Raw genomic sequence first — 15,510 nt, forward strand, 5'->3', positions numbered from 1 at the left:
TATTTGATGTGAGGCATCACCCTCTGTATTAGATCAGTGGCCCAAATGCATTTAAAGGGGTTGTCCCGCGCCAAAACGGGTTTTTTTTTTTTTTTTAAACCCCCCCCCCCCCCCCCGTTCGGCGCGAGACAACCCCGATGCAGGGGTTAAAAAAACAACCCGCACAGCGCTTACCTGAATCCCGGCGGTCCGGCGTCTTCATACTCACCTGCTGAAGATGGCCGCCGGGATCCTCTGTCTCCGTGGACCGCAGGGCTTCTGTGCGGTCCATTGCCGATTCCAGCCTCCTGATTGGCTGGAATCGGCACGTGACGGGGCGGAGCTACACGGAGCCGGCATTCTGCACGAGCGGCCCCATAGAAGACTGCAGAAGACCCGGACTGCGCAAGCGCGGCTAATTTGGCCATCGGAGGGCGAAAATTAGTCGGCTCCATGGGAACGAGGACGCCAGCAACGGAGCAGGTAAGTATAAAACTTTTTATAACTTCTGTATGGCTCATAATTAATGCACAATGTACATTACAAAGTGCATTAATATGGCCATACAGAAGTGTATAGACCCACTTGCTGCCGCGGGACAACCCCTTTAACCCTTTAAATCATACTTCGGGGTGCCCACTTTAAAGCCTATTTTTGAACCAATTCTACTTTTTTTTTTTACAGTTTCGAGCTATGTTCCCTCCCTGCCATATAATTCATTATTAAAGTAAGTTCTCCTCATATATGCACATGGAAATAAACCAAAAGCCATGTATTGTGAATAAGAAACTGCAGAGCAAATGCTTCTGTGACTGATATTCTACCACACAGTATGTGCAGCCATGGCTGATACACTGTTACGGAATCTCTGGGAACAGCCGAGCATTCGCTGACTGCTCTCTCCTCAAGTAGGGCTTACCTTGCCCAATTTAAAGATGGCTGCTAGGAGACTTCCTGCTGTCTCCCAGTGACGTAGACGGAGGCGGAACGTTTCTATGGTAACTGCAGTACACTGAGCCGGTGCGGGAGCATGGAGGGTGAACTACGGGAATATTTCCGCGCGGCGTTCGAGGAGCAGCTGCTGGTGTGAGCTTGGCCGCCATTCCTGGGGAGGGTCTCTACGGGGGGCGGTGAGGGCAATCAGCTGTTCCGCGGACCCTCTGGGGTTAATCATTCCCCTCCAGCAGTGGAGGAGCTGCAGAGATAACGGCACATTGTGACCCGTACTTTCAGGGGAGTCCCTTCAGCCTTACTGCGAATCATCTACCAGGAGGTACAGCCAGAGCAAAGGATCGGGCGTGCTGAAATCCTGCATGCACGATCCTGCATTTCTCAGTACAGCCATGTGGGCAGTCTGCAGCCCCCATAAACAGAACATCATTGGTCCCTCATACCAATATGGGCGGGATCATCGCCTTACGCTTTACATCTATCTCAACCGCTTTAAAAAAAAGTGTCAAAAAAAGGCGCAGATTGAAGCCATCAAATATGTTAACCCCTTAATGATTCAGGCGTGTCTTATTTTCTCTATTTTTGGTTTCTACTCCCCACTTTCAGAAATCGTAACTTATTTTCCGCCAACGAATCTGTTTGGCGCGGGCCGTGTTGTATTTTTCAGTTGTACTTTCTGATGAACCCTATAATGTACTGAAAAAGTTTTAAAAATGTGGAGTGAAAAAGATGCGATTGGGGCACCTTTGGTGGGTATTGGTTATACATCATGCACTCTGCGGTGACACAATAACTGTATTCTGCGGTCCGTACCATTCCATGATGACTAATTCATTTATTTTTTTGCTATACTACTTTTGGAAAATAGCCTTTAAACTTATTTTCAGCGCCATTTTTCTGACTGCCATAACTTACATTTTTCTAATCTTTCCATCAATGGGATTGTGTGAGGGTTCACTTTTTTTGTAGTTCCTATTGGTAGTATTTAGGAGTACACATAACCTTTTGATTGCTTTTTATTAAATTTCTTCTTGAAGACGAGTTGACTAAAAAAGTAAATTCTGGCGTTGTGTATCTATTTTATTTCTTCCTGTCGATGTACACCGTGAGGGATAAATGTCATTTTCACCAGATTTTTAGGCTGGGGTCACAGGACGGAATTTCAGTGGAATTCTCCTGGAATGGTTGCACCGAAAAAACGCGAGAATTCCGCTGGAAAAGCGCAGCTTCAAAACTTGCGGCCTTTAGCGTCGGCGTTCCGTTGTGGCTTTCTCTCCCCATAGAGAGGAGAGAGGCCACTGCGGAAAATAGAAAAGAATTGACATGCTGCGGGATTGAATTCCTCGCCGCATGTCACTTTTCGTGCGGTTTGGCCGCAACGGATTGGCTGCAGCATGTGGATGAGATTTAGGCTCCAGGATTAGGAGCCGTGAGCGGAATTGACGTCCGGACTTTTTGCATGGATATTCTGCGTCAATTCTGCCTCGTGTGATTCCAGCCTTTTAGATACCAAATATGTCTTGTTTTTTTATTATTATTATTATAAATAAGGGAAGGGGGGGTAAACTTTTAATATTTTATATTTTTTTATAATAAAAAAAATAAACCTTTTGTTTTCTTTTAGTTTCCATGGGGGATTTTAACATATAATCGTTTGTTTGCTTGTGCCATATACTGAAATACTTCAGTACTGCAGTCTATGGCATTTCTGCAGAAAATCTATTAATACCTGTTGCAGACACATTAACCCCACATACCTATGATGTATAAATACGTCCTGGGGGTTAAAAAATGTGCGCCATTCTAAGAGACAATATCCTGATGCAATGAGAAGGAAGAGCAGTATGTCTGATATGCTGAGCCTCATCTATCATGCCACCTGTGCCAATTTGCTACAATTTGCCCCATTTTCAATGACTGATAAACACTTGTATCCTACAGCACTACTGATCAGTCTGCCCATTACGTTTTATTTGTGGGTCAGTAAAGCACCGGTATGGAACCCATTATATTGCCCGCTGCTTCCCTGCAAGCACCTTCACAAAATATAGGATCTCCTTGCAGATCCAACTAGGCAGAGCTGAATTGTCCCGTATGATTTGTGCCGTTCAGTTTAGTCAACTTCTGTACTTCAAAAGTAGTGTAAAGTTTCCCCAGTGGAGCAATACTTCCATCCCGAGCCTGGTGCCAGTCTGCATTGCTGAATGGGTAACACAAGTATGTATTTGTGGCGCAGGGGCCAGAAGATGCCAGTTGGTGTTTGTGGCTGGGCTTATAATAGTGCTATAATAGAGGATAACGTTAAGTCTTGGTGTAGTAATGGGATATTGGTCTTCTTTTCAAGGCGAATGCCAGAGCGAGAGGATGACTTCCTGACCCCAGCTACAAGACTTCTGGAGAAGAAGCGGGAGATGATTGAAGTTGAACAAGCCTTAAACACCCAAAAAGAGGTCAATCCCATATTTCTCCTTTTTTTTTTCTCTATACAGACACAAGAGTTGCCATAAATCTAGTTGACACATCAGTAGTCTGTATAGTAGAACTCTTATCCCTCCTTCACAGGACCGCATGCGTTGTTACGTTCGCCCATAAGCAGTGTATATACGCATGAATGAATTTTTGACACGATCGAGTCCTGATCTTAATTAGCGTATTTAAATCCATTTACATGGGGCGCTGCTGTGTGAATGTTAAAAAAATGGTTTTTTTTTAACAATCCAAAATATCTGCAGAAATCCGGTTGTGTGAATAAGCCCTGAGGGGGGTTTCACATCTGTGCTGGGGATTCCACTTTTCTGCTCCTTTCATGAAGCAGGAAAGGGGAATCCCCGCGGCCAAACAGCTCCATCTATAGACGGAACTGAACAGTGCGGGGCTAAACTCCATTGACTATAGTGGGCTCTGCCTGCTTTCCGCCCCGCTGCTCAACTTTTGGACAAAAGAATAAGTGCTGCATTTCCGGTATTTTCAGCCGCATTTGTGAACCACAGATCCAGCTCACAATACTGGAAGAAAAGGCGCTGCATTCAGCGCTTTTCCTTCCATCTAAAAGCCGGGCAGCTGAGCGGAAACCGAACGGACCACGTTATAGTCAATGGTGTCCATCCGGCGCTGTTCAGTTCTATCCTTATATGCTAACAACTTGCTGTAGCGTCTTTCTCCAGTGACTATTCGGCGATAGTTGTCTTATGTAAACCCACCCTTAGGGCACACTCGCACACGGCGACAGCAAAACGCCACGCTTTTGATCACTGCATTCTGTCGCGATTTTTATCTGCGTTTTCGAACGCAGGTTACGGTGTTTGACAGCGCTTTTTAACGCACCCCATCATTGTGATGGGCGATGAAGTGCGTTAAAAAGCGTGAAAATGAGCCAAAATAGAGCAGATAGGTCTCGAAAATCAAATTCAAGCGCAGGTCTGCAAGGCCCGATTGAAATCAATTGGGAGTGTTGTACCACGTTGTTCAAAACGCCGTGGTACAGTAATTGCGGTAAGAATCACATGTCTGAGAGTGGCCTTGTAAGATGCCTCATGTTGTCTCACTGTGTCTGACAGGAATTTCAGATGAAGGCGGAGAGTCTGCAGCAGCGCCGTGCAGAACTGGAGCACAAAGAGGAGAAACTCAAGGATTCCTTGTTCAAGTTTGATAAGTTCCTGAAGGTGAGGCAGCGGCCGCTCTACTCTATAGATTGCTGTGAAGACATTCACATTGAGATTCTTATTCTTTGAAGCATGAAGTCTCATTTATCAAAATACAAAAAAAAGCCGGTCCTGTTGGCCATAAATCCGCAGGGAGATGTGATTGATTACATTTTGTTACACATTTTTAGGAACGGAGGTCCAGTAGGGCAGATTAATGTATTTACACTTGAATATCTGTATTTAGGAAGCTTCTTGTACATTCATAGAAAACTGGAAGGAGTTTCAGAGTTGCTCAGAACTTTTGACCTGCCATCTTTTTTGTGCGGATCTTTGGATGCGGAAATCAAATCGCAGCATGCTCTATTTCAGTGCCGTTCCCGCACGGACAGCTTCCATTGAAGCCAATGGAAGCCGTCCAATCCACAGCCCGTCCGCAGCTGACACTGCAGACGGGCTGCGGGGAAAGCAGGAGTTTAAAAAAGGAAAAAAAAAAACTCTACTGCGCATGTGCGCCGGACGGCGCTTCCGCACACATCCGCAGTAAAGAAGAAAAGAAGACCCGGACAGGTAAGCAGAGTCCTCGGCCGCGGGCAGGGTCGGATTCCGCTTCAGGCTATCACATGTGGAATCCAACCCACCCATGCACATGAGGCCTTAGGAGTGTAGATCCGCTTGCGAGAGGACATTTTAGCGCTCCATCCAGAGCACAAGTACGTCATGCTCTTCGAAGGGTTAAAATGTAGGAGCCCACAGTGTAAGATTGTTTTAATCGTGTTAAAGTGGAATCTGAATAAATCGCCATTTATTTTGACACTTGACTCTGTGATGAAATAATAAGGTGGCCTCATCTCAATAGTCACGGGATTCGGGAAGTTCAACCAAAAGCAAACCCCTCCTCCTATGGTTTTCATTATTCATTGTATATAATGTTCCAGGATAAAGTAGTGATCTTGAACATGTGCGGCGGATGTCACCACGGGGTTAAAGAAAATGAATGTAGATTAGCACTACTCATAGATAATAGCTTAAATGCACTTTGAAAGCCCATAAGTGGACATCCACTACAGAAACTCCAGGGATTTGCTTATGACTTTTTGTTTAACCCTTTGCAATCCAATTTTGGACTCAGGGTTTCCTATAGGGGTTTTCTCTTTCTGCCATTATACAATGGCGCCATCTACCGGCTAGAGCCAGTACTGCGGTATGGGACATGCCGGAGAGGCCCACGACTACAGAGCGGCCAGTAACATACAGTAAGAATACCCTGCCGGACGTCTTCCGACATCGGAGCTGTACAGCCTTCAATCAGAATGTCTGAAGACGGCAGATAGTGGATTGGAAAGGGTTAAGATAAAAGTTGGGGTCTAAGAATCCTTTTTCGATTTGTGTTGCCTTAGATATTCTGAATCCTGCTCATACTTGGCTGAAGTAATGGAGGAAAGCACTGGTATTTCCTGACCGAATATTATTGCTTCCTGATGCCTAAAGCAGCCCTGCTATAGCATTCCTATAGGGAATCTGTATAGGTATACAGAGGGCAGAGTCACCATGTCTGTCAGGACAGTAGAACTTCTAGGAGGTTGTCAAATCTGGCCACATAGAGAGCAGTGTATACATATTGGTGAAATTCACACTGTACACTTTTTTTTTTCTAGGAAAATGACTCAAAACGAAAGCGTGCGCTACGTAAAGCAGGTGACGAGCGGCACCTGGCCACACAGAAGGAGCGAGAAGCAATACGTTTACAGGCTGAGAACATACGGCTGCAGACCCGTAAGGAGAAGCTGCGACACCGCCAGGAGAAGAATAACCTGTATCAACACTACCTGCAGACGGTGTTGGAGCGGACTGAAGAGGTAAGGAGACCATTTAAAGCCTTTATGTATGCAGTAATCCAGTGCAGGCCAGTGAGTGCGCAAGATATTTCTTCTGTCCGTAGGAATATAGCGAACGAACATACGTGCAATCACCATTGTAATACACGGCATAGTCAGGTTTGAACTTAGGACCCAACTGCTGTGCTATAATGGGAAGGTTACAGCACACTAGCTTATTTGGGATCTATGTTGTATGGATGGCAGATATACTGCCCACAATATTATACAGGTGGAATCCTATATTCCTCTGGAGGAAAATAAAGCTAGCAAAGTAGAGGCAATAGGTAAATTAATTAAAAGGAATTCTGTAATGAAGCACACAAGCTGATAAACATGTCATTTCAGGTGACTCTTCAGTATAAGTTGCTGTGTGTGTACATGAGGCGTAGCACTATTTCTGTCCGTTATATTACCTGTGTATGGCATTTTTTACCAGTAAGTTTTCCCCCTGATCACTACTTCTCAGTTTCCCCTGAGCTGGTGGGTGAGGACAAGCTGCTATGATGTGTCTTGCTCACAGTACACACGGAGAAGAGGAGATCCTGCTCCCCTATCTCACTGTAGCATATCCTCCGAAGCAGTAGCACGGAGGACATTATACAGAAGTCTAGCTATGAATCCAGTACTGCGGTGGGATAACTGATATAATAGTACTAGCAGCAGCGTCTGTAGGTTTCTGCCTCTCTTTCGCTATGCAGTTATTTCCTCCTCCATAGACTTGTAAAGGCAGCATGTAACCTGATCCCTTAGTGAATTGGTACATTTCGAGTCAAATTTTAGCAATATTTCAGAGTGAGTAAATAGTTTGGAGAAAGGGGATGACAACTGTCATAGTGCTTTGGGTCCCAGTGGGGTGCGGACATGATGTGAAGAGAAGTCATCGGCAACAAAGGAAGGCTTCTTCTCTTCACAGCACCGGGGGAGAAGTGGCAGAGAAGGCAGCAGGAATATCAGTTATTGGGGACATATGCATGTATAGCAATAAAATAAAAAGCAGCAATTATTAATAAAGTGTGATATGGAGTTATCACTACACATGCCGGGGAAGAAGGAAGATCCTTAATGTGTAATGCAGCTAGCTGAAGATGGATTTTCCTAGCGATGACTTTTCCCAGTTGCATAACTGAATAGGGGTTTTCTAGTAAAAATGTGTGATTGCAATATATTACAAAAATGTTTATAGTCCCCTATTCTGTACATCACACCAAAAAAAATTTTAACCGACGGTTGCGCTTTAACATCCGCTATAAATCTGGAAAACATCTGAAACGGATGGGTCGTGCTGCATGGATTTTTTTTTTCTGCTGCTGATGCTTTGAGTTTGTTAAACCCCGTTTACTGCATTGCACAGTGCAGATTTTTGGTCCAGGTTCTGCATCCAAAATCTAGTAGATTGTATGGGAACGGTCCCTAGAGCGAGCCTGCGGGCCGAGGTGTTCAAGTTGGTAATCATTATAAAATCTAACAGAATTTTTTTCAGAAAAAATTAAATGTATTCTTCAGTAATACCAAACCATAAACACGCCGTACGTTTTCTCTAGTTTCAGGAAGTTCAGGAGATGATTGATCGGTTTAACACTTTAATGGCTACACAAGAAAAGTTGCTGAAGCGGGAGCTGGAGCACCAGGAGAGGATTGAGAGGGAACGGGCGCAATTGCTTCACTACCAGGAAGAGGCACACAGTCAGATCCTGGAGTTCAATAATCAGATAGCAGATCTGCAGGGAAGGCTGGAAGGTGCAGGAGCTGTGGTTCTCGAATGGGTGAGTATGCTACCCTGTTCCCCCCAAAATAAGCCCTACCCTAATTTTCAAGGAGGTTTGAAATATAAGCGCTACCTCCCAAATAAGTCCTAGTTACACTACATTAAAAATATATATATATTTTACTTAACAGGCTCAGTCCAGGTCCCTCCCACTGCTCTGTAGAGCCCTGACGTGCTTCCCACAGTCCTCAGCCACTCATGCAACATCACTTCCTGATTACGGAATTCATAAATCCTACCTCCAGGAAGCGATGGCTGTGATTGCTTCTTCGACCGCTGCTCAGCTAATCAATGCAGCGCTGGATGAACCAATGCGATGGCTGTGATTGGACACAGCTCAGCCAATTCATAAATCCCGCCTCTACAATGCAATGGCTGTCGATTGGCTTAGCAGCGGTGGATAAACCAGTCGAAGCCATCGAAGAGGTTCATCCCGCACTGCATTGTTTGGCTGAGCATCAGTCAAAGAACCAATCACAGCCATCGCTTCTTGGAGGCGGGATTTATGATGTTGTATGAGCGGCTAAGGACTGCAGGAATCGTGTTGGAGCTCTGGAGAGCAGCGGGAGGGACCTGGACCGAGCCTGCTAGGTAAGTATTGTAAGACCTAGTACCTCCTTTCTGGCAAAAATTAATGTAAGACTGAGTCTTATTTTCGAGAAAACACTCTAATATCTTGCGGCTGATTTTATTACACAATGCACTTCTATGCAGCAGAGTGTATTCACCGTTACCCCTTATGCACGTGATTATAGTCAACATTTGTTATACTTTGAGATAACTTGCAACTTTTTTGTAGGTTTTTTGTTTTTTTCTTACATTTGCCAGCAGCATAATTACAAGTCACAAGGATTTTTCATTTGATAGAAAGCGTGGCGCACATGATATGACATGTAATATTTCCCTAAAGCATTTCTCAGGGTTTTGACAATAGAGGTCACACTGAGAATAACTGTAGTGTGCCGAAGATAGCACTAATACAAAAAGCTGTCTCATCATGTATTGTGTAATATTGTACCCTGCAGGGTGCCCAGCCTTTTCAGAATGTAAATCAGAACTACCATGCAATTGATTATGACCAGGGACCCAATTCTCAGCATTAACCGGCTTGTATGGCGTTTTCTTGGGATATCATTATTCATAGTATTTCCGTTATTATTTAAACTTTAGCTCTTAAGGCCCCATACACATTAGACTTTAGTCATCCGAAGTCGCCAATTTCAGTGGGACTAGATGACTGTTCAATGTGTATGGGGGAGAGGCCTCTCAATGTATCCCCAACAGATGTTGTCGGAGGAAGGAAGGATTGGGCGCGTTGAATTTCAGCAACTGATCCTTTTGCCCCCCCCTGAAGATAAGCCACCGCCGGAGGCGTCTGGCTGCGAGTTTTTTCGTAAACCGCATGAATGCTTGGCCAAATGTATTTGGGGGATGGGGGAAATAGCTGTTGGCCGAATGAATATCCAGCCAACAGGTATTGAACGTGTATGTGTATGGGGACTGTTGAGGTGACCATACACCTTAGATACCAGTCTTCTGACTTACCCCATATTAACTTTCACGCTCAGACAGTCTTTGATGTCTTTGCATTGTTGGGAATACACTGCTGCTGGATGCCTCTGGTGGAGGCTTACCTCTGATGGAAACAAGGAATCGGTCATGTTGACATGCAACATGCCTTATCCTTCTTGTCCCCAAACATCACCCACCGGGGAGAGTCAGCAGACCCACGGAAATCTTCCAGATCCATCTAGGCTTCCCATTCAAGGATTCCATCTAGCGTGCCAAAAACTGCATTCAGACGAAACCCTGGATGGCTCCATAGGCTGTCATTTCTGAAACAGACCCTTGGTCTCCCTTTCAATAGGTTTTTGGTTGTTTTCCAGCATTTTTCCATAGAAAATAATATATGCTATTCTGTCTGGCCAAAATGTTGGAAACGAACGGAAACCTTCTGAGATAGCAGCCTATGGAATGGTTTAGGGTTCTGTCTTTCGGTGCAAAATGTATCTTTACATGCAGATTTGCCACGTATTTTGGTGCAGATTCGCTGTGGATTTCATCTCCTCATTCGAAGAGGTGAAAGTCTGCAGAATAAATTTACAATCTGCACTATTGGTTAATTTACGCTGCAGATTTTTCCCACAGCATTTGGATCAGTGTCTTGAAATCTCATCCACATGGTTTGTAGTGTAATAGACTGTGCACTTTCCGTATTTTTCTTGGTTCTGGTGCCGTATCTATGCAGTAAGCTTGGTTCTAGTAAGGTGTCTATGTAATAAACTTGGGTCTGGTACCGTATCTGTGTAAAAAGCTTGGTTCTACTACAGTGTCTATGTAATAAGCCTGCTTTTGGTGCTGTGTCTATGTAGTAAGCTTGGTTCTGTAACGGGTGCGAGTACTAAAAGTGCCTATGGCCCTGCTATCGGGAGTTTCATTTATGCACTTTCACTATAGTGTTATTCAGTTGTACATTTTGTAAAACAAATATACAAAACAAAGACATATCAGTAATGTAAGGAAAACTTTTTCAGGAGTCAAGTTGGGCACAAATTCAAAACACAGCAGCAGAAAATACCCTCCGTTTGGGTCGCATCAGGATGGCAGCGCTGAACCTTTTCCAGACAATCACCAAACAGATGCATATCAAGTCTGACATATCTATAGAGGACACCGAACTGCAGCTGGAGAAGGTGACTATTCATTAGACATGCATTATTCATAACCCCTCTGTCTGAAAGCACAGGCGGCAAGTAAAAGTCTACCCACTGCAAGTCAGAGCATCTCAACAAAACCTCTAATAAAACATTCCCCTTCCCAATATTTCCCATAAGTTAAAGGAGTCATATGCTTTGCAGAAAATCTTCTTGTTTGTAAGGGATACTTAATTGCACTTTTTTTACAAATTTTCTTATATTCGCTTGTAGTATTGATTTACGAAAGTTTTTTCTTTTTAAAGTACAGCGCCTATATAGGCACTTGTAGTGAGAACATGACCAGGTAAGTGTTCTGGATCCTGCAACGGAGGGAGCAAAGCGTTCCTGTGAAATGCCATACCTGTACAGCATACGGCTGGTGCAGGCTCAGGAAGTGAACCTGCGCCATCAGACCTGGAGGTAGCTGTGACTGACAGCTATGGGTTCTCACTGGGATGGAGATTCCCGCCAGTTAGCCCTTACATGCTGCGACCAATATTGATTGTGGCATGTGCAAGGTTAACAGAGGGAATAGCTCCCGCACTGACCCCAATGGGTTTCCATTGCAATCAGACACCAGTGAATGGCTTCTAATGTAAATGAATGGAGATAATACACTGCAGTACATCACAGGTTCAACTATCCTACAGGAACATAAGGCTGGTTCACACGGGCCGATCATTGCTCAAAGATCGCTCAAACGACAGTTTGAGTGACAGCTTTGAGCGATCATCAGCTACTTGTCAGCTAAAAGTGAAGGACGATTTTTAGGTTAGCTTGAATTTAACGATCAGCTAACAGTGCCCGAAAAGCGGACGATGGGCGCACATTTACACACGACGTTTATCGCTAAAACGATCGCCGCTTTTTTTTTTTTTTTTAAGCGATCATCGGCTGGTGTAAATGGGCCTATGGAAAGAGGTTAAAAAAACACTTCTGCACACTTTTCCCTTCTTGTGTTTAAAAGAAATAAATAAATTTGATATAACCACATCCATACAATAGATTGAACATAGCTTTCGTTGTGCAGGATAAAATGTATGTAAAAGAAAAAGGCAAAAAAAATGGAGCCCAAATGCTTTTTTTTTGTTAATTTTAATTGATTGCTGAGCTCTGTCATTGGCTGCAGCGCCTGTGGCGTCCTGTAAATGTGACATCAGAAGGGAGACCCGCAGCCGGGCCCGATGAGGATAGGCCTGTTTCTTGTTTTATAGTAGGCAGAGCTATTTTTAAATTAAAAAAATATAAATAAATCTCAGAAAACCCCTTTAGTAAAAGCTATACAGGGTGGGGGAAATTTATTAAGCCTTGCATTTCCAATGCCTTTTCATAAATTAGGCACATATAGCCACCTCCGTGCCTCTATACAGGAATGTATACCAGGTACAACTTGGTGTATAATTGCCAGCTTCTGGCATAAAGTATACAAAAATGTGTTGGTCTGATAGTTACTCCCCGTTTTTGGAAAAGTGGTGGACAGAAGTACAGAATGCCAAAAGTTGTGGCTTTTTTTTTTTCATGAGTAGGGTAAGGTGTAGATGCATGTTATACATGATAGAGGTACAATAGCATACTAGATGCTGTAGTAATCATTTTCAAGTATTATGGTACATATATCTGGTTCTGAGGATGCAAGTTTAGCTTATAACAAACAAAGGAAGAGTTTTTGGGAAAACAATGGATGGGAGGGGGGAGGGGCGGCAGGGTGGATAGGATAGGGTAGGAATAGAGGTATGAGGTCTTGTAGCGAGACCTTTAGAACAAATGTAAACTAGATAATAGGAATCTTTGTTGGCTTCATGAGTGATTTAAGGTTAGTTTGTTTTAGAGTCTCTCCCCTCCCGCATGGCTGGAACAGGGTTTGGATAGCGCCCAAGAGTTTTGTGTAGTGGGGCCCTCAAGATCACATCAATCACAAGACTATCGGGGAGGTTCCCCCCAATATTTTCTCTACATACCAAGATGTTAGTTTAAAGGATTCATTAATAGTGCCCCTCACTCATTGGGGCAATATGTTAATCCAGTTTTCCCAGCTTTCGAAAAACTTCTGTACTCTGGTTTCCTTTGTGGATATAGCCTGCACTCAGTTGCAGCTTTTTTAATGCCAGAAACTGGCTTAAAAAGTTAAATGACTGTGGCCCTATATGTTCCCAAAAATGATACAAATAATAAAAAAATTTTTAAAAAAACAACTCACCATGCAACGGACAAGCCCCCATATGGCTATGTCAACGGAAAAATAAAGTTTTGACTTTTCGAAAGTGGAGAAGAAAGTGCCCCCATAAAATCACTGTCTCCCTAAGTACCAAACTAGGACTTGATCTTAAGGGGCTAATACTCAGGGCATATGCCATAATTGCCTGATGGCTGCGAGTACCCACATTACCTATTGTAATATACAATGTCTATCCACCCCCGTTGAGCCAGAGGACGGCAAAAAAAAGAGGCAGAAGCCAATATAGCCCAATTGGGGGGAAAAAGTTCCTTCCTGACTCCATAATGGGAGCCAGAATAGTCCCTGGATCAACGTTTGAAAACTGCTGTTCTGTAACCCATTTCCCAAATATGAGTTTACTCTAGCAGATGCTGGATGTTTATCCCAAGGCTTGTAGGGGTGCTGCCACACGTGCTGTTTTTGAAGCCAGACCATACAAGGAGAGAAAGTTAAAGGGTACAGTCACATGGTGCGAAAATTCCATGGCAAATTCTGCATCCAAAACTATTGCATCACCTGACCAGCAGTTTGGCGCTCATTAAAGGCCATAAAGTGCCGGGGCGTACTGACGACAGCTTCTGCTATGCAGCGGAGTTCCAGCAGTGTAGATTTTGACTTTTGGATGTGAAAATGCCATAGAAATCCTGCAGCATTTCCACCCTGTGTTAAGATACCGTAAAAGGTCTGAGACTTCTCTTTTGAATCCACACCTGGTTTTGGCTTCAACACCTGTTACAGCACCCGTAGGGTATGGTCCCACATAGCAGTCGCCATACGGCTAGGTTGCATCAGCTCTGTGGCAACGACTCTCCATAAGCCAGTCTGCATGGCTAGCTAATGAATTAAATGTATATTAGCTGTAGGTGGTTAATGGCCACACAGTCTGCCTAAAACCATACAGTCATTAACACTGAACAGCCAGTGATCACTTAATTCATTACTGCGAGGTTGTCTGCCACAATCCACCCACGTACTGGCTGCGATGTGGGACCATAAGCTTCTCCTGTTGTCATGCAACCTGCAATTGAAGCTGCTTGTCCTAGAGGAAAGCATTGCACCTGGGAGAATTAGTCTCTAGAGGCTGACTTCAATGGGAGCGGTGCCTGCAGCAGCCCAGGTCGGTGCAGTAAAGGGAGGGGAGGGGGGCACCAGCGAACTATTAATGGTCTAACCTAAGGATAGGTCATCAGTAATTCAGACGTGGAAACCCCTTTAAGAACAGATGTCACTGTAAGAACAATGGAATGAACATAACTAGATTCTAATAAAGCAGAATGGACTTGGTCTGCAATCTTGGGTGTTTAAAGCTACATTAATGGGAATTGTACTTTCTGACATATGTACCACCTTCCTTTCCATTTAGATTAAAATGTGCTTCATGGATCTGGATGCTATATTTAAGGATCTGAAGAAGAGTGACGTGACTACAACCGTGCCCGCCACGAACTGACCTAGTTATACTTGGGAGATCCGGAAGGGGCATAGACCAAAGTTCAAAGGAGATCACAGTTCTTACCAAAATACTTCACACCATGCAGAATATACCTACAGAACCAGCCAGTTTATGGGGTTGTTGTCAGTACTGGGGCTATTACACTTTGTTTCTATGGCACATGTAGAGATGGGCTGGGCTAACAATAGAATAAGTGATTTATATTATGGGCCTTTTTGTACTTGTCAGATTTCATATTAAATGTGAACTAATAAAGATATTATCTTGGGGTTATCTTACAATATGGTAACGGATCTGTATAAACACTAATGTATTAGCAACTGAATGAGAAAGCTGCTTCAGCGCCACCTGCTGTTAAGGAAAAACATTACCAAAAACCTCAAAGAGTGCAAGGAGATATGAGCCTTATATCAAAATGGTCTCATTACAACCCGTATTTAGCTTTCATGCTGTAAAGGATGTTAAACAGAAACAGGGACCGTGGTTTGGTATGAGCATCATCAGCGCTTACATCACCCCTATAGTTTAACATGGTAGTTGTACAGGGATTACCAGTTCAATGATAATATGCAGAAAATGAAGGGGGGTGCTGTGTGCAGTGCTGGCAACAAGAGGGATAAGCCTGACCAGCTGCGCAGGACAGATCTCAACCAAGGACCCGCAACCCCTCCCTGAAAGGAAGTACCACCCCCACTGAAAGCGTAAGATGATTCTGACGGAGGTGGAAGCCCACATGGCAGACGCAGGCACTGGAAGTGGTGGTCACCAGTACCCCACCCCAACATCCTAGACACTAAAACAAAATAAATGTTATTTATAGAGTGCCAACTTATTCTACAGCGCTTTCAGGCAATTTATCACCCCCAGCAAGCTGGGTACTCATTTTACTGGAGTCAACCTTGAGCTGGCTACCTGGACCATGCTTGGTGG

The 15,510-nt window shown here is 44.0% G+C and overlaps 1 protein-coding gene across 1 annotated transcript; it reads left to right on the plus strand.

Annotated features, from left to right (window-relative positions):
- The first annotated feature begins 968 nt into the window (after window positions 1–968).
- Window positions 969–14,846, plus strand: CFAP73 (cilia and flagella associated protein 73). Its single transcript, XM_066603823.1, has 7 exons — window positions 969–1,065; window positions 3,275–3,380; window positions 4,488–4,592; window positions 6,230–6,430; window positions 7,993–8,214; window positions 10,751–10,909; window positions 14,491–14,846. Exons 1-7 carry the CDS (start codon window positions 1,010–1,012, stop codon window positions 14,575–14,577), a joined length of 936 nt encoding a protein of 311 aa, XP_066459920.1. The 5' UTR covers window positions 969–1,009; the 3' UTR covers window positions 14,578–14,846.
- Window positions 14,847–15,510: the final 664 nt, after the last annotated feature.

The sequence above is a fragment of the Eleutherodactylus coqui genome, chromosome 5 (assembly GCF_035609145.1).
Source record: "Eleutherodactylus coqui strain aEleCoq1 chromosome 5, aEleCoq1.hap1, whole genome shotgun sequence".
Taxonomy (NCBI): Eukaryota; Metazoa; Chordata; class Amphibia; order Anura; family Eleutherodactylidae; genus Eleutherodactylus; species Eleutherodactylus coqui.

What these genes read in the sequence shown, in the direction of transcription:
- CFAP73 (XM_066603823.1), top strand. Translation starts at nt 1,010, where the DNA reads ATGGAGGGTGAACTACGGGAATATTTCCGCGCGGCGTTCGAGGAGCAG. An exon ending in TGTTGGAGCGGACTGAAGAG is followed by an intron (nt 6,431 to 7,992) that starts GTAAGGAGACCA and finishes CGTTTTCTCTAG; the next exon opens with TTTCAGGAAGTTCAGGAGAT. An exon ending in CCGAACTGCAGCTGGAGAAG is followed by an intron (nt 10,910 to 14,490) that starts GTGACTATTCAT and finishes CTTTCCATTTAG; the next exon opens with ATTAAAATGTGCTTCATGGA.